At 43.4% G+C, this 15,792-nt stretch overlaps 1 protein-coding gene across 1 annotated transcript in view; it reads left to right on the forward strand.

Annotated features, from left to right (window-relative positions):
• The first annotated feature begins 6,915 nt into the window (after positions 1 to 6,915).
• LOC126215162 (uncharacterized) overlaps positions 6,916 to 15,792 on the forward strand; it is a 90,961-nt gene continuing 82,084 nt past the window's right edge. The window contains exon 1 of the mRNA XM_049941832.1: positions 6,916 to 7,065. Coding sequence (XP_049797789.1) covers positions 6,998 to 7,065 — 68 coding nt within the window. The 5' untranslated portion in view covers positions 6,916 to 6,997. The remainder of the gene's footprint in view (positions 7,066 to 15,792) is intronic.

Below are 15,792 nucleotides of genomic sequence, written 5' to 3' on the forward strand. Positions count from 1 at the left end.
AACTTTACAGAAGCTCTCCTGCGAACCTTGCAGAACTAGCACTCCTGAAAGAAAGGATATAGTGGACACATGGCATAGCCACAGCCTGGGGGATGTTTTCAGAATGAGATTTGCACTCTGCAGCGGAGTGTGCGCTGATATGAAACTCCGCTGCAGAGTGAAAATCTCATTCTAGAAACATCCCCCCGGCTGTGGCTAAGCCATGTCTCCTCAATATCCTTTCTTTCAGTTCTGCAAGGTTCGCAGGAGAGCTTTTGTAAAGTTTGGAAAGTAGGAGACGAGGTACTGGCAGAAGCAAAGCTGTGAGGACGGGGCGTGAGTCGTGCTTGGTTAGCTCAGTTGGTACAGCACTTTCCCGCGAAAGGCAAGGGTCCCGAGTTCGAATCTCGGTCGGGCACACAGTTTTAATCTGCCAGGAAGTTTCTGTACATGTATAGTTTATCCGCGATACTGGTAGGTGTATGTGTGAGTGCCAGATACTCCTAAGCATTGCAGCTGCCTGGCACCAGGGTTGTGTTTGTAGGAGATTACACAAAAAGTATACAGCACCACAGTGAGTGTGGAGTTGGGAATGCCTGCTCAACAAAATCATTGTTTATTATGTAGTATCTACACACAGGAGATCAATGATTGCCTCTCTGGATTCGACTGTAGTGGCTGGTAGCAAAGAGTGAGTACACTACATGCCACAACAGCATAAGAATGGGTATCATCGATGGAGATTTGCTGACACGGTCAGAAGTCAGCTCTACAGCAAGTGCTTGTGTTTGGGTTACTGTATTATGTACACAGCCCAAACAGGCTGGCTCTAATCGAATGTTGGATCATTGTGGACACTGGCTGGAGTAATGGGCAACAGTACAAATTGGGCAGCATTGCCTCGGCAGGTCCAATCTGAAAGCTGAGAACTGCCAAGGCTAGCTGACTGCTTCTTGACCAGCTGCTTCAGATAGTTGATGACACTGTTCGACGAGGTTCTAGCTGCTTGGACAAGCAGTGAAATGACGACTGGTGCAGAGACTCCGCTGGTCGAATCCACGCCACGCTACAGCTGAGGTGGGAGCATATTTACTCACTTCTGCTGAGGGTGTTATTACAGGACAGTTGGCTGTGGAAATGCTGTTCGGTGCCACGGGATGTAGCAATCATATGCACCACTAATGGTAGACTGCTGCAATGCTGAATGTTACATCACTACTGTTGCTGCAGAAGTACATCTGTGGCTCGCCCACTTACCCCTCAGCTAGATCTGGTGCTCTACCTGACGCTGATGCCACAACATAGATAAAGGAGTTCATACGTTGAACAACTGCCTCATAAAAGCTGTTATCCACGATTCGCGGTACTAGGTCTGCTGTCTTAACACTGGCATTACAGGCAGATGATCACCACTGACCATTAAGATTAACTCACAACCACTCAAGTAACCACTTAAAAAAGGTTGCACTGCCACTAAAATATGGTTGCTCAATCTCTATCTCTCCACTTGCTCTCTCCATTTCATCCTTCTACTTACCAATGAATTCGTGTTATTGGATTATTATTGGTGACTGTTGAAATTGTTCTAGAGCTCTTACTTGACAGTTCACACACTTGAAGGGGTCGTGGGGGGTGAGGGCTGGTCTCATGGGCACACAATGATTAACTCCAGTATATGACACAGTAAGGCAAACAAGCCTCTCTATATCCCCGGCCACTACTGCCATACGGGCAGTGGCTTTCAGATTACGCTGATACAATAGCTCCCTACTTAGCAATCATATACAACCGCTCGCTCACCGATAGATCTGTACCTACAGATTGGAAAATTGCGCAGGTCGCACCAGTGTATAAGAAGGGTAGTAGAAGTAATCCATCGAACTACAGACCTATATCATTGACGTCGGTTTGCAGTCGGGTTTTGGAGCATATACTGTATTCAAACATTATGAATCACCTCGAAGGGAACGATCTATTGATACGTAATCAGCATGGTTTAAGAAAACATCGTTCTTGTGCAACGCAGCTAGCTCTTTATTCGCACGAAGTAATGGCCGCTATCGACAGGGGATCTCAACTTGATTCCGTATTTCTAGATTTCTGGAAAGTTTTTGACACCGTTCCTCACAAGCGACTTCTAATCAAGCTGCGGGCCTATGGGGTATCGTCTCAGTTGTGCGACTGGATTCGTGATTTCCTGTCAGGAAGGTCGCAGTTCGTAGTAACAGACGGAAAATCATCGAGTAAAACTGAAGTGATATCAGGTGTTCCCCAGGGAAGCGTCCTGGGACCTCTGCTGTTCCTGATCTATATAAATGACCTGGGTGACAATCTGAGCAGTTCTCTTAGGTTGTTCGCAGATGATGCTGTAATTTACCGTCTAGTAAGGTCATCCGAAGACCAGTATCACTTGCAAAGCGATTTAGAAAAGATTGATGTACGGTGTGGCAGGTGGCAGTTGACGCTAAATAACGAAAAGTGTGAGGTGATCCACATGAGTTCCAAAAGAAATCGTTTGGAATTCGATTACTCGATAAATAGTACAATTCTCAAGAGTGTCAATTCAACTAAGTACCTGGGTGTTAAAATTACGAACAACTTCATTGGAAAGGCCACATAGGTAATATTGTGGGGAAGGCGAGCCAAAGGTTGCGTTTCATTGGCAGGACACTTAGAAGATGCAACAAGTCCTCTAAAGAGACAGCTTACACTACACTCGTTCGTCCTCTGTTAGAATATTGCTGCGCGGTGTGGGATACTTACCAGGTGGGACTGACGGAGGACATCGAAAGGGTGCAAAAAAGGGCAGCTCGTTTTGTATTATCACGTAATAGGGGAGAGAGTATGGCAGATATGATACGCGAATTGGGATGGAAGTCATTACAGCAAAGACGTTTTTCGTCGCGGCGAGATCTATTTACAGAATTTCAGTCACCAACTGTCTCTTCCGAATGCGAAAATATTTTGTTGAGCCCCACCTACATAGGTAGGAATGATCATCAAAATAAAATGATAGAAATCAGAGCTCGAACAGAAAGGTTTAGTTGTTCGTTTTTCCCGCGCGCTGTTCGGGAGTGGAATGGTAGAGAGATAGTATGATTGTGGTTCGATGAAACCTCTGCCAAGCACTTTAATGTGAATTACAGAGTAGTCATGTAGATGTAGATGTAGATGTAGACTTCTGACTTGGCTGCTGAGCCAGTGCCCCCCAATGCTGAAGAAGGGCCAAGGTAGGCTGGCAGCCCTTAAAGACCACAGTCGCTGACAGGAGTGATGCACTGCTCTTCTTGGCATTATGGAGCCCATGCAGCCCCTTCCTCTGCACACATCACAGTGGCAGCACATGCAGATGGCTGTGTGCCGGGTGCAGCTCACTACCCTCTGGCAGGAGTCAGATGGCAGTTAGTGCTGTGGTGTCAAGTACCAAGAGGAACCCTGCATCAGCCACAGAAGGCAAGGAGTGGCACCTAGTTTCATAAAGGACTTTATTCTGTCGGCAGGGACATACCAGTCTCGAATGCACAGCTGCTACAGGCAGTGTCCAGTCAAGAAACCTGCGCTGGTGTGGTGACATTTCCCTACTAGCTTTGATGTTACCGCAATGCAGTGCAGTTTACTGCTGCACCCGCCTATTCTTGCCTCACAATCCTATTGTGATCCACATGACGCCACACCGACAGCTACCAGCTTTTGGTAATTTACACAATGCTCTATGAAGGCCTTGTAGGTACTTCTTATTACTTTTGCTGAAGACTTATAACTTTTGCTCCAAGAGCGGGTAAAAGTACTACACACTGCGTGCCATCTTCTCAGAAGGACATTCTCTTTAGATTTTATTCATATTTACAGTATGTGTTGGTAAGTGCCTGTACATCAGTTTCCTCAATTGTAAAAGAATTTATAAAAAACCTAAATAGCATGTTAACATCATTTCCAGTAGCTGAGGGGAGGGTGGAAAATATAGTAAAATAGCTGGGTGTGACTTTTTCCTTACTTCTACCTGAATTCCGTGTTTATTAGCTGTTAAAATGTAATTTTGTAATTCAAGTAACGTCATGTCAGTTTTAGTTAATGTTCAGATGAAAATGCAAGTAATCACAATACAGAACTCTTTGGTACAAGAATGCGAAACATTAAATGAGGATTAAATTTTGTTGATTGAACAGTACTATTGTTGTTGGCAATTTATTTCATTTAACAACTATGCCTTTTGCATACATCTATGAAATTTTATTTAGTGTTCCACTGCCTGTAATTAAAGATAAAATAATTTTGCCTTCATTTAAAGCTATGATTCCATTTTCAAAACATGTAAAACTGTTAAAGAAACTCATTTAATTTACAAGTAACAATGGTTCTATGATAGAAGACCTCCTTCTGTTTCAAAGTATAAGATGGCACATGAGCGATAAAGTATGACTTAACAGTCCAGAAATTATATTGATAGTTGCAAAATATACTGAATTGTACTCACCATACAATTCTGTAAGCTATATTCCAAACAGCTTGACCATGTTATACACCATTTCTATGTGTAGAGCATGAAGTATTTACCAATGTTGACCAGAACACAACCTTGTGTCTAACAACAATAAACACAGTAGACAATTTCCCAGCCTACGGACGGCGACCTCCACTGCACATTCCTTCATGTGATTCTAAAATCAGTCCTTGGAATGAAGTAACGAACAATATCGTCGTGTGTTCCTAGGTACAGTATCCTCTAGGCACAATATGCTCCACTGTGCTACTTAATACAATTATAAAATTCGATGTCATAACAGCACACATATACCATTTTTATATCTTTTCCATCGTTTGTATTTTGGTTGTTCGAATTTATGGAGGGCTGTACTGGAAATTGTGATGGGACTTCCCCCTCTAACAGAACCTTTTTTTATTGAAATAACTTATGCTATCGATTCTTGTATAGGTGAACATTATCTCAGTTGTTTCACTAAAAAAAATTCGTATGATTTTGTATACGATGTATTACATATCAGGCGAAAATGTATACAAAGAAATTAATTTGTTACAATCGACATGTACTAACAGTTAAACTTATTCTTGTTTTAGAAATATTTGATATTAGAGATTCTGGCATACTTAAAATTCATATTATTAGTTGTACAATCTAACACTACTTATTAAATTTATTTCTGCATTCATTTAGAAAATAATGGTGTGGCGTAGTAACGATTCTCCTTTTGTTAACAAAGTATGTAAACTCTGTTGCTTTGTAAGCTCTTTGGAATACCGCAGAATGTAAGTAGTAGTGGGCATGCCTTTGATGGAGACAGACGTTTTTATATGATCGACACTAACAATGCAATTTGGAATATTAAGTGGAAATTGTAAGAAGGATATGGTATTTAATAATATGACAAAGAATAAAATTCAAAAAATATACAGCGAAATTTTCATCAGTTACTTAATTATCAGGAACCCACAAAGTTAAATCGAAATTTCAGCCACAAGAATGTAGCCCCTAGACGCTAGACGTGGAGCCTACAACTACAACAACAAGAGAAAATGAAGATAAGTAAAAAGTTGTTCTTTTGTATATCTTATACCTCTCGAAGCTTTTGTAACTAATGAAGACACTAAGAAAAATGTAATAGTGATCTGTGGGAGGGTAAGATTACAAAATGACATTTCAATGTGTAGAACAGCAAAGTTGGTACAAGGTACACATCTGTGTACTAAATATCCATGTTGGGACAAAGTTGACACAAATGAGCAAAAATTCAGAATGAAGCCATTACACTAATGTTTTGAACAGAGAAGACTTAAATAAAATCTTGCTTTAACCTTAGTGAAACTTAAGTAAAACCATGAGTATAGCAAAGTTTGGTCATCTCTACAATGGCACAATTCTCATCGTCCAAATCCACACAAGTGTGGCATTGAATCTAGCCTTCTATGGAGGATTTTCCAATCGTACAATACTGTTTCTTGATCAACATTGAAAGCTATCGGAAAAAAACTGCTGTTTCCTCATGGGCATCCTTTTCTTTGGTTGGGAATTTTAAGTTTATCACCTAATGTAATTCTTGGAATCTAATATTCCTCACTTTCTTCCCTGATGATCATTCCACGAAATATGATTCTTTCTCTAGCTTCATTCACGTTATTTACGTCCCCTTTATTTCTAGAGTTCTCCATATTTTCTCTTAATGAAATAAAACAGCAAACATTTAAGTTTTTACGCTATTTGTTTCGTTCAGTGCAACCCGGAGTTGACATTGTTCGATGCAGTCCGAACGTACTGCTGAGGTAGTTTAACATTCCAATAGTTACTAGTTGAGCTAGATATTGTCACAGCTTACTGTATAGACAGTTATATCAATTGTATCTACAGATACAATGAAAATACATTGCTTACTTCCAAATAAAAGATAGTACACCAAAGTTAAGCAACAAACCTTGTTGCCACTCTGAAATATACTGTTGTTTTGTTTCACAATACAGTGGGCGGTCTTATTCCTCTATAGCTGACACTGCTGTGGAGTGACAGGCGTTCCCACCGGTGCTGGATTTCCTGTCTGGTACAATCCACTGTCCAATACTACCCGACCTGTCTTTATTTGTGTGGCCTAGATGGTGTTATGAACGGGCTTTTCCTGTGCCCTGCTTCGTTTCACTCTTTCGAAACCTGTGCTGTAATTGATAAATGTAATAGAAGATATGTTAATGCTGTTAACAGGCAGCTGTTGTACCAGAATGTTTGTGAGTACATCATGGACACCAGATAACATGATTGACAACCCCCCCACAATGCCCTGGACAGATGTAGCCTTCACGTGGTGAAATTAGCTGAGATCGAACACAGAGATATGTCACTAACATTTCAAACAGGTGGTCTACGGCAGTACTTACAGATAATGCATTTCCAAGCTGAGCACTCCACGTGTGCTTAGATAAACCAGCGTCCCTGTATATAACACTCTGCCAGCTGGCCGGGTAGCTGGCCTTTCCGCAGTACAGTTATCTCCACTCCAGTCAACGCAGTAGCAAGATGCGAGCCCTGCTGTTGGTAACACTGCTAGTCGCAGGGGCCCTTCCCACTGCTCCAGAAAAGCCCAGGTGAGTCCTGTCACTGACTCTGGACCGACAACTGAGATCTCGATGAGCAGCAAACGTCGATTCCTCACTGGAAACACTTGTTTGTAGATAACCGATAACTGCTATTCTGAGAAGTTCTATAGTTAAACAAAAATCATCCAAGAAAAGATCGACGAGAAGAATTTTTATTTCGAATCAAAATTACACTTAAATTTCGAGTAATGTCAAATATTGTATATTTCTCTCTACTCCAATTTCACTTACTTTATCTTCTTCATTTATTCCCACATTTTGTCAAGGCATTCTTCCCAGTTGTACACTTCCTCTCCATCTCCCTGTTTTCTTTTCTACCCATACTTCTTGCAGGTCTGTTCTACTTCTCCTTCCCCATTTCATTTTTCCTACACCAGTATTAACCTCGTGACTTCTAGTCTTTCTCTCTTCCTCGTTTTCCACATTACTTCTAGCTCTCCGTCTACTTCTAGTTCTGCTTACTCTTCTTCTTCTTTTTCTAATTCCCATTTATGCTGCTTCTGTTTCTACTAATCCAGTTTTCATCCCTCTCTTCCCATACCCCAATACTTTTCAATTTTTATTCTACTTCTGTTCGTCTATCTTTCCATGTTTCATACTACTCTGATCATTTTCTTTCATCACATCTTAAATGATCCAGAAAAGGTATAAAACGTACAGTCAGAAAACCATATTCCCATTTCTTGTTTATTATATCTGTCGACTCGATGACGATCTTAGATAAAAAATTAGTCTAAATGACAAAACTTGAGAATATAACAGTTTTAGTTGGTTTTAATATGTCTTTTCTGACACTTAAAATTTTTTTTCTACTACCTTCACTCACCTCCTCTTCTCTCCCTTTATTTCGTCCTCTGTGCTCCTCCCATTTTCCATCCAATTCTACACCCATATCTACTGCTCATTCACATTTTCAGCTTCTCTAGTTTTTGTAGTTGACGACAGAAGTGTTGGACTTTTGCGCAATGGGGCCCTGAAATAACACCATGATGACAGATTCGCATTTTTCTTCTACTTTCAATTCTGCTTCTCCTTCTGCTTCTACTGCTCATTCTTACCTTCCACTTACTTCCCATTCATAATCCCTCTTTACTTTAGTCTCTCTCTCTTTTCCCCTTCTTCTCATATTCTGAATCAACACTCTCTACAATTTTCCTCTTTCTGCACTTACTGTCTCTAATGACTCTTTCGAACAATGAAAACACAGCTATCCTGAAAATTTGCTTGAATGGTCAACATTATTGCTCAAAGTTATGAGCAGACTTCTTAAGTAATAGAACCAAGTACGTTGTCCTCGATGGTGAGTGTTCATCGGAGGTGAGGATATCATCTGGGGTGCCACAGGGAAGTGTGGTAGGTTCGCTGTGGTTTTCTATCTACATAAATGATCTTTTGGATATGGTGGATAGCAATGTGCGGCTGTTTGCTGATGATGCTGTGGTGTATGGGAAGGTGTCGTCGTTGAGTGACTGTAGGAGGATACAAGATGACTTGGACAGGATTTGTGATTGGTGAAAAGAATGGGAGCTAACTCTAAATATTGATAAATGTAAATTAATGCAGATGAACAGGAAAAAGAATTCCGTAATGTTTGAATACTACATTAGTAGTGTAGCGCTTGACACAGTCACGTCGATTAAATATTTGGGCGTAACACTGCAGAGCGATATGAAGTGGGACAAGCATGTAATGGCAGTTGTGGGGAAGGCGGATAGTCGTCTTCGGTTCATTGGTAGAATTTTGGGAAGATGTGGTTCATCTGTAAAGGAGACAGCTTGTAAAACACTAATACGATCTATTCTTGAGTGCTGCTCGAGCGTTTGGGATCCCTATCAGGTCGGATTGAGGGAGGACATAGAAGCAATTCAGAGGCGGGCTGCTAGATTTGTTACTGGTAGGTTTGATCATCACGCGAGTGTTACGGAAATGCTTCAGGAACTCGGGTGGGAGTCTCTAGAGGAAAGGAGGCGTTCTTTTCGTGAATCGCTACTGAGGAAATTTAGAGCACCAGCATTTGCGGCTGACTGCAGTACAATTTTATTGCCGCCAACTTATATTTCGTGGAAAGACTACAAAGATAAGAGAGATTAGGGCTCGTACAGAGGCATACAGGCAGTCATTTTTCCCTCGATCTGTTTGGGAGTGGAACAGGGAGAGAAGATGCTAGTTGTGGTACGAGGTACCCTCCGCCACGCACCGTATGGTGGATTTCGGAGCTTGTATGTAGATGTAGATTTATATAAATAGTTTTATTGTAATGATGATATTTGCTATGTTGCCTGAGATAGCATAATTTTCCTGTTTTGTGAAAGACTAGAACATCACAGCACCGGTACTCTATGATAAATACACGCTAACAAAGCACACCATTCTCTGAAGAACAACATTAAGTCAATTGTGAACATTTTAATAACATCAGGGAGATGCTCTGGAATATGATGCAGAAATTTTATTCTCTCATAGTTCTGCGTACAGTGATAGTCTGTCAAATACTGCTTCTTCCTTAGTTCATATTTTTTGTATCTGCATCACCTAAAAATTTTGACAAATACTGCTTCATAACAGTGCCACATTTAAAGCAAGTACTGGTTCCTTAGCTTTCGAAATTTGCGTCATTACTCTTGATCAATTTTGGATGCTTCCACATCCAATTATCGGTAATTACATTGTTCTATACTATACAGTGAACTGAATAATCAAGCTGATGAGTACTGTGATCATGTTGAAACTTTTTTCATCAATATAGCTGTGGAGGTGTGTTTAGAATACATATGCACACTCTATTTGCCTGTCATATAGATAAGACAACTGTAAAACTTAAAGCTTTAATTTTTTTTTCCCTTCAACCACATGCCTCATATGTTGTATTGTATAGCATTCATAGTTACAATACCTCTGCCATTCACTGAAGCAATGCATGGTATATATATATATATATATATATATATATATATATATATATATATATATATATATACTCCTGGAAATGGAGAAAAGAACACATTGACACCGGTGTGTCAGACCCACCATACTTGCTCTGGACACTGCGAGAGGGCTGTACAAGCAATGATCACACGCACGGCACAGCGGACACACCAGGAACCGCGGCGCTGGCCGCCGAATGGCGCTAGCTGCGCAGCATTTGTGCACCGCCGCCGTCAGTGTCAGCCGGTTTGCCGTGGCATACGGAGCTCCATCGCAGTCTTTAACACTGGTAGCATGCCGCAACAGCGTGCACGTGAACCGTATGTGCAGTTGACGGACTTTGTGCGAGGGTGTATAGTGGGCATGCGGGAGGCCGGGTGGACGTACCGCCGAATTGCTCAACACGTGGGGCGTGAGGTCTCCACAGTACATCGATGTTGTCGCCAGTGGTCGGCGGAAGGTGCACGTGCCCGTCGACCTGGGACCGGACCGCAGCGACGCACGGATGCACGCCAGGACCATAGGATCCTACGCAGTGCCGTAGGGGACCGCACCGCCACTTCCCAGCAAATTAGGGACACTGTTGCTCCTGGGGTATCGGCGAGGACCATTCGCAACCGTCTCCATGAAGCTGGGCTACGGTCCCGCACACCGTTAGGCCGTCTTCCGCTCACGCCCCAACATCGTGCAGCCCGCCTCCAGTGGTGTCGCGACAGGCGTGAATGGAGGGACGAATGGAGACGTGTCGTCTTCAGCGATGAGAGTCGCTTCTGCCTTGGTGCCAATGATGGTCGTATGCGTGTTTGGCGCCGTGCAGGTGAGCGCCACAATCAGGACTGCATACGACCGAGGCACACAGGGCCAACACCCGGCATCATGGTGTGGGGAGCGATCTCCTACACTGGCCGTACACCACTGGTGATCGTCGAGGGGACACTGAATAGTGCACGGTACATCCAAACCGTCATCGAACCCATCGTTCTACCATTCCTAGACCGGCAAGGGAACTTGCTGTTCCAACAGGACAATGCACGTCCGCATGTATCCCGTGCCACCCAACGTGCTCTAGAAGGTGTAAGTCAACTACCCTGGCCAGCAAGATCTCCGGATCTGTCCCCCATTGAGCATGTTTGGGACTGGATGAAGCGTCGTCTCACGCGGTCTGCACGTCCAGCACGAACGCTGGTCCAACTGAGGCGCCAAGTGGAAATGGCATGGCAAGCCGTTCCACAGGACTACATCCAGCATCTCTACGATCGTCTCCATGGGAGAATAGCAGCCTGCATTGCTGCGAAAGGTGGATATACACTGTACTAGTGGCGACATTGTGCATGCTCTGCAGCCTGTGTCTATGTGCCTGTGGTTCTGTCAGTGTGATCATGTGATGTATCTGACCCCAGGAATGTGTCAATAAAGTTTCCCCTTCCTGGGACAATGAATTCACGGTGTTCTTATTTCAATTTCCAGGAGTGAATATATATATATATATATATATATATATATATATATATATATATATATATATTATCGAGCGAGACGCGCAGTGGTTAGCACACTGGACTGACATTTGGGAGGATGAAGGTCCGATCTCGCGTTCTACGATTCTGATTTAGATTTTGTGTGATTTCGTCAAATCGCTTAAGGCAAATGCTGGGATAGACCCTTTGAAAGGGCATAGCTGAATACCTTCCTCAACCTTCCCTAATCCGTTGCTATCGATGACCTCACTCTTTGGTTCCCTCCCACGAATCAGACAAACATATATCTCTTCTTGTAAAGCACATTGTTCGTTTTAAAAGATACACAATATAAGCGCTGTTGCTGGTGTTTTGTGAGAAGCAGCACACACACAGGCAGGTCTCACTCACCACATAATGCTCTGGGCCGTTCCTCGGACTGTGGTAGGTGGTGTGTTGGTTTATACAGGGTAAGCGAAATGAAACTGGCACGGAAAAATATTTAAAGCACCATAAGACAGGCACCCCAGTCTGCATCATCTAACCTGCGAGGGGTGGTGTAAGATGGGTTGCCTACCTCATGCTCTTTGATATGTTTTCTGTGCCAGTTTTCTTTTGCTCTCCATGTACAATCTACACGACGTACAACTGGCCTTGCAAGGAAGTTCGAGAAACACACAGGTGTAGCCATAATGTATGCTCATGAACTCAAATGTTCCACGACAATGCAAAGACTTACCAGTGCAGATGCAGATACTCAACACTAGTTCCGTAATTGGCTATTGTAGTCTATGCACTACAGAGAGGTGGATCTTAAACACTCTTTCTCTCTATCGATTAAGGACAGCTGCATTCATTTGGCTATGAGGACCCACAGAACAACCGATGTAAGATGCACGATACGAAAATTGCGGCTTCCAATTAGTGCAGTGTGAAGATACATCTTTTTACATCAAACTGTTTGTTCTGCTATGCCTGGGAGCAATATAGTGCAACCTACACTCCTGGAAATTGAAATAAGAACACCGTGAATTCATTGTCCCAGGAAGGGGAAACTTTATTGACACATTCCTGGGGTCAGATACATCACATGATCACACTGACAGAACCACAGGCACATAGACACAGGCAATAGAGCATGCACAATGTCGCCACTAGTACAGTGTATATCCACCTTTCGCAGCAATGCAGGCTGCTATTCTCCCATGGAGACGATCGTAGAGATGCTGGATGTAGTCCTGTGGAACGGCTTGCCGTGCCATTTCCACCTGGCGCCTCAGTTGGACCAGCGTTCGTGCTGGACGTGCAGACCGCGTGAGACGACGCTTCATCCAGTCCCAAACATGCTCAATGGGGGACAGATCCGGAGATCTTGCTGGCCAGGGTAGTTGACTTACACCTTCTAGAGCACGTTGGGTGGCACGGGATACATGCGGACGTGCAGTGTCCTGTTGGAACAGCAAGTTCCCTTGCCGGTCTAGGAATGGTAGAACGATGGGTTCGATGACGGTTTGGATGTACCGTGCACTATTCAGTGTCCCCTCGACGATCACCAGTGGTGTACGGCCAGTGTAGGAGATCGCTCCCCACACCATGATGCCGGGTGTTGGCCCTGTGTGCCTCGGTCGTATGCAGTCCTGATTGTGGCGCTCACCTGCACGGCGCCAAACACGCATACGACCATCATTGGCACCAAGGCAGAAGCGACTCTCATCGCTGAAGACGACACGTCTCCATTCGTCCCTCCATTCACGCCTGTCGCGACACCACTGGAGGCGGGCTGCACGATGTTGGGGCGTGAGCGGAAGACGGCCTAACGGTGTGCGGGACCGTAGCCCAGCTTCATGGAGACGGTTGCGAATGGTCCTCGCCGATACCCCAGGAGCAACAGTGTCCTTAATTTGCTGGGAAGTGGCGGTGCGGTCCCCTACGGCACTGCGTAGGATCCTACGGTCTTGGCGTGCATCCGTGCGTCGCTGCGGTCCGGTCCCAGGTCGACGGGCACGTGCACCTTCCGCCGACCACTGGCGACAACATCGATGTACTGTGGAGACCTCACGCCCCACGTGTTGAGCAATTCGGCGGTACGTCCACCCGGCCTCCCGCATGCCCACTATACGCCCTCGCTCAAAGTCCGTCAACTGCACATACGGTTCACGTCCACGCTGTCGCGGCATGCTACCAGTGTTAAAGACTGCGATGGAGCTCCGTATGCCACGGCAAACTGACTGACACTGACGGCGGCGGTGCACAAATGCTGCGCAGCTAGCGCCATTCGACGGCCAACACCGCGGTTCCTGGTGTGTCCGCTGTGCCGTGCGTGTGATCATTGCTTGTACAGCCCTCTCGCAGTGTCCGGAGCAACTATGGTGGGTCTGACACACCGGTGTCAATGTGTTCTTTTTTCCATTTCCAGGAGTGTATTTTGAAGCAACTGACAAGTAACTAAATGAATCATAAGTTGATCTGCTGGTAGCAACTGTACTCTTCACGTAACTGATAATTTTCGGAACAATAAGATCGATTCTTCCGAAAGTTTATATACCACAATACATATAGTCATGCTTCATCAGAAAAGAGAACATTTCAGGATCATCCTTTAGCGATTGTAATAGACAGCTGCAGTACTGACACGACGTTGTTCTTTAATTTGTGTGGTTTCGGTTTGATTTTGCTACTAACACACAAAGTTGGAAGCGGTAAACAGCGTAATTATTTTCTTGACCTACTTTCAACACCACAAATCACAAGAAACTGCTGCACTTTGGCAGATAATTTATGTGAAATCAAAGCGCTATGTTATGACATTTCTCACCATACATTTATTGCTAATCCTTTACAAGTATTATCCAACAACGAGAGATATTAATTTCTTGTAGAAGTACTAATTAGATCTCATATGTGTGTAGTTCTTAGAGTATCTTAAAAATGAATGAGTTCATTCAATTTAGAGTTGCTGGCTGTATGACTATGCAATTAAATTCCAGTTTCTTAAATCTGATTAATCTTTTATGATGGCAATTTGTCGTACATTCCACCGCTTGCCTACATATGTAACTATATGTTTTATCTGGACTAAGCTGTTAGCCAAAGATAGCCAGCATTAATTCTCTAACTCTAATGTAATAGCTTTCACCTTTCTTCTTTTGCCCATTTCATTTTCCTACATTAAGGGCAGAACTATAATTGCAAGTTAAAAACAAATGATGCCTGTCTCTTAGCTCCAAGGTCAGTCTTGGGTCATTCCAGTGACTGGCAGAGACGATTGATGAGACCAGCCTTGCATGTGGAGTTCCAACGATGCTCACAATTTTCTATCTGAACACCTAGAAATTTGAACTGTTCTGTTTCACTAATCATATGCCCATCTGTGAAATTAAAACGTCAGGTTTTGTTGAATTGTGTGTTAGAAACTGCGAAAACTGAATCTTACTGTGATTTAACATTAGTTTATTTTCTACAAGCCATGAACTGCGGTCATGTACTGCACTATTTGAAACCGAGCCAATGTTGCACACAACATCCTTTACTACCAAGCTAGTGTCATCAACAAACAGTAATATTTTAGGGTTACCCGTAATACTAGAGTGCATATCATTTATATAGGTAAGGAACAGGAGTGGCCCCAACACTGATCCCTGGGGCACACCCCACTTGATAGTACCCCACTCAGACCCCACATCACAGCCGTTATCAACACTGTGAATAATAACCTATGCTGGCTGTTGCTAAAGTAAGAGGTGAACCAATTGTGATCTACTCCCCTTATTCCGTAATGGTCCAACTTCTGGAGCAATATTTTGTGATCAACACAATCAAATGCCTTAGTTAAGTAAAAAAATACGCCAAGTGTTCGAAACTTTTTGTTTAGCCCATCCAGTCCCTCACAGAGAAAAGAGAATATAGCATTTTCAGTTGCTAAACGACTTCTAAAGCCAAACTGTACATCTGATAGCAAATGCCTTCAATGACTGCATAATAGGTGTAAAACTAAGCATGGGACTATAGATTCAGAGATGCTGAATGAAACGCATTTGGTTGTCAAGAGTACTGTGCGTGGTGCCTTCAGTGACCTTTCGCAGAACACAAAGAAATTCTGGTCATATGTAAAGGCTGTTAGTGGCACCAAAGTTAGTGTCCAGTCCCTGGCGAAGGAGATAGGAACTGAAATTGAGGGTAGCAAAGCATAATCTGAAATGCTTAACTCTATTTTGAAATGTGCCTTTACAAACGTAAACCCAGGAGAACTGCCCCAATTTAATCCTCGTACCACTGAAAAAAGTGAATGAAATAAGTATTAGTGTCAATGGTGTTGAGAAACAGCTGAAATCGT

Source organism: Schistocerca nitens, chromosome 12, assembly GCF_023898315.1.
Source record: "Schistocerca nitens isolate TAMUIC-IGC-003100 chromosome 12, iqSchNite1.1, whole genome shotgun sequence".
Lineage (NCBI taxonomy): Eukaryota > Metazoa > Arthropoda > Insecta > Orthoptera > Acrididae > Schistocerca > Schistocerca nitens.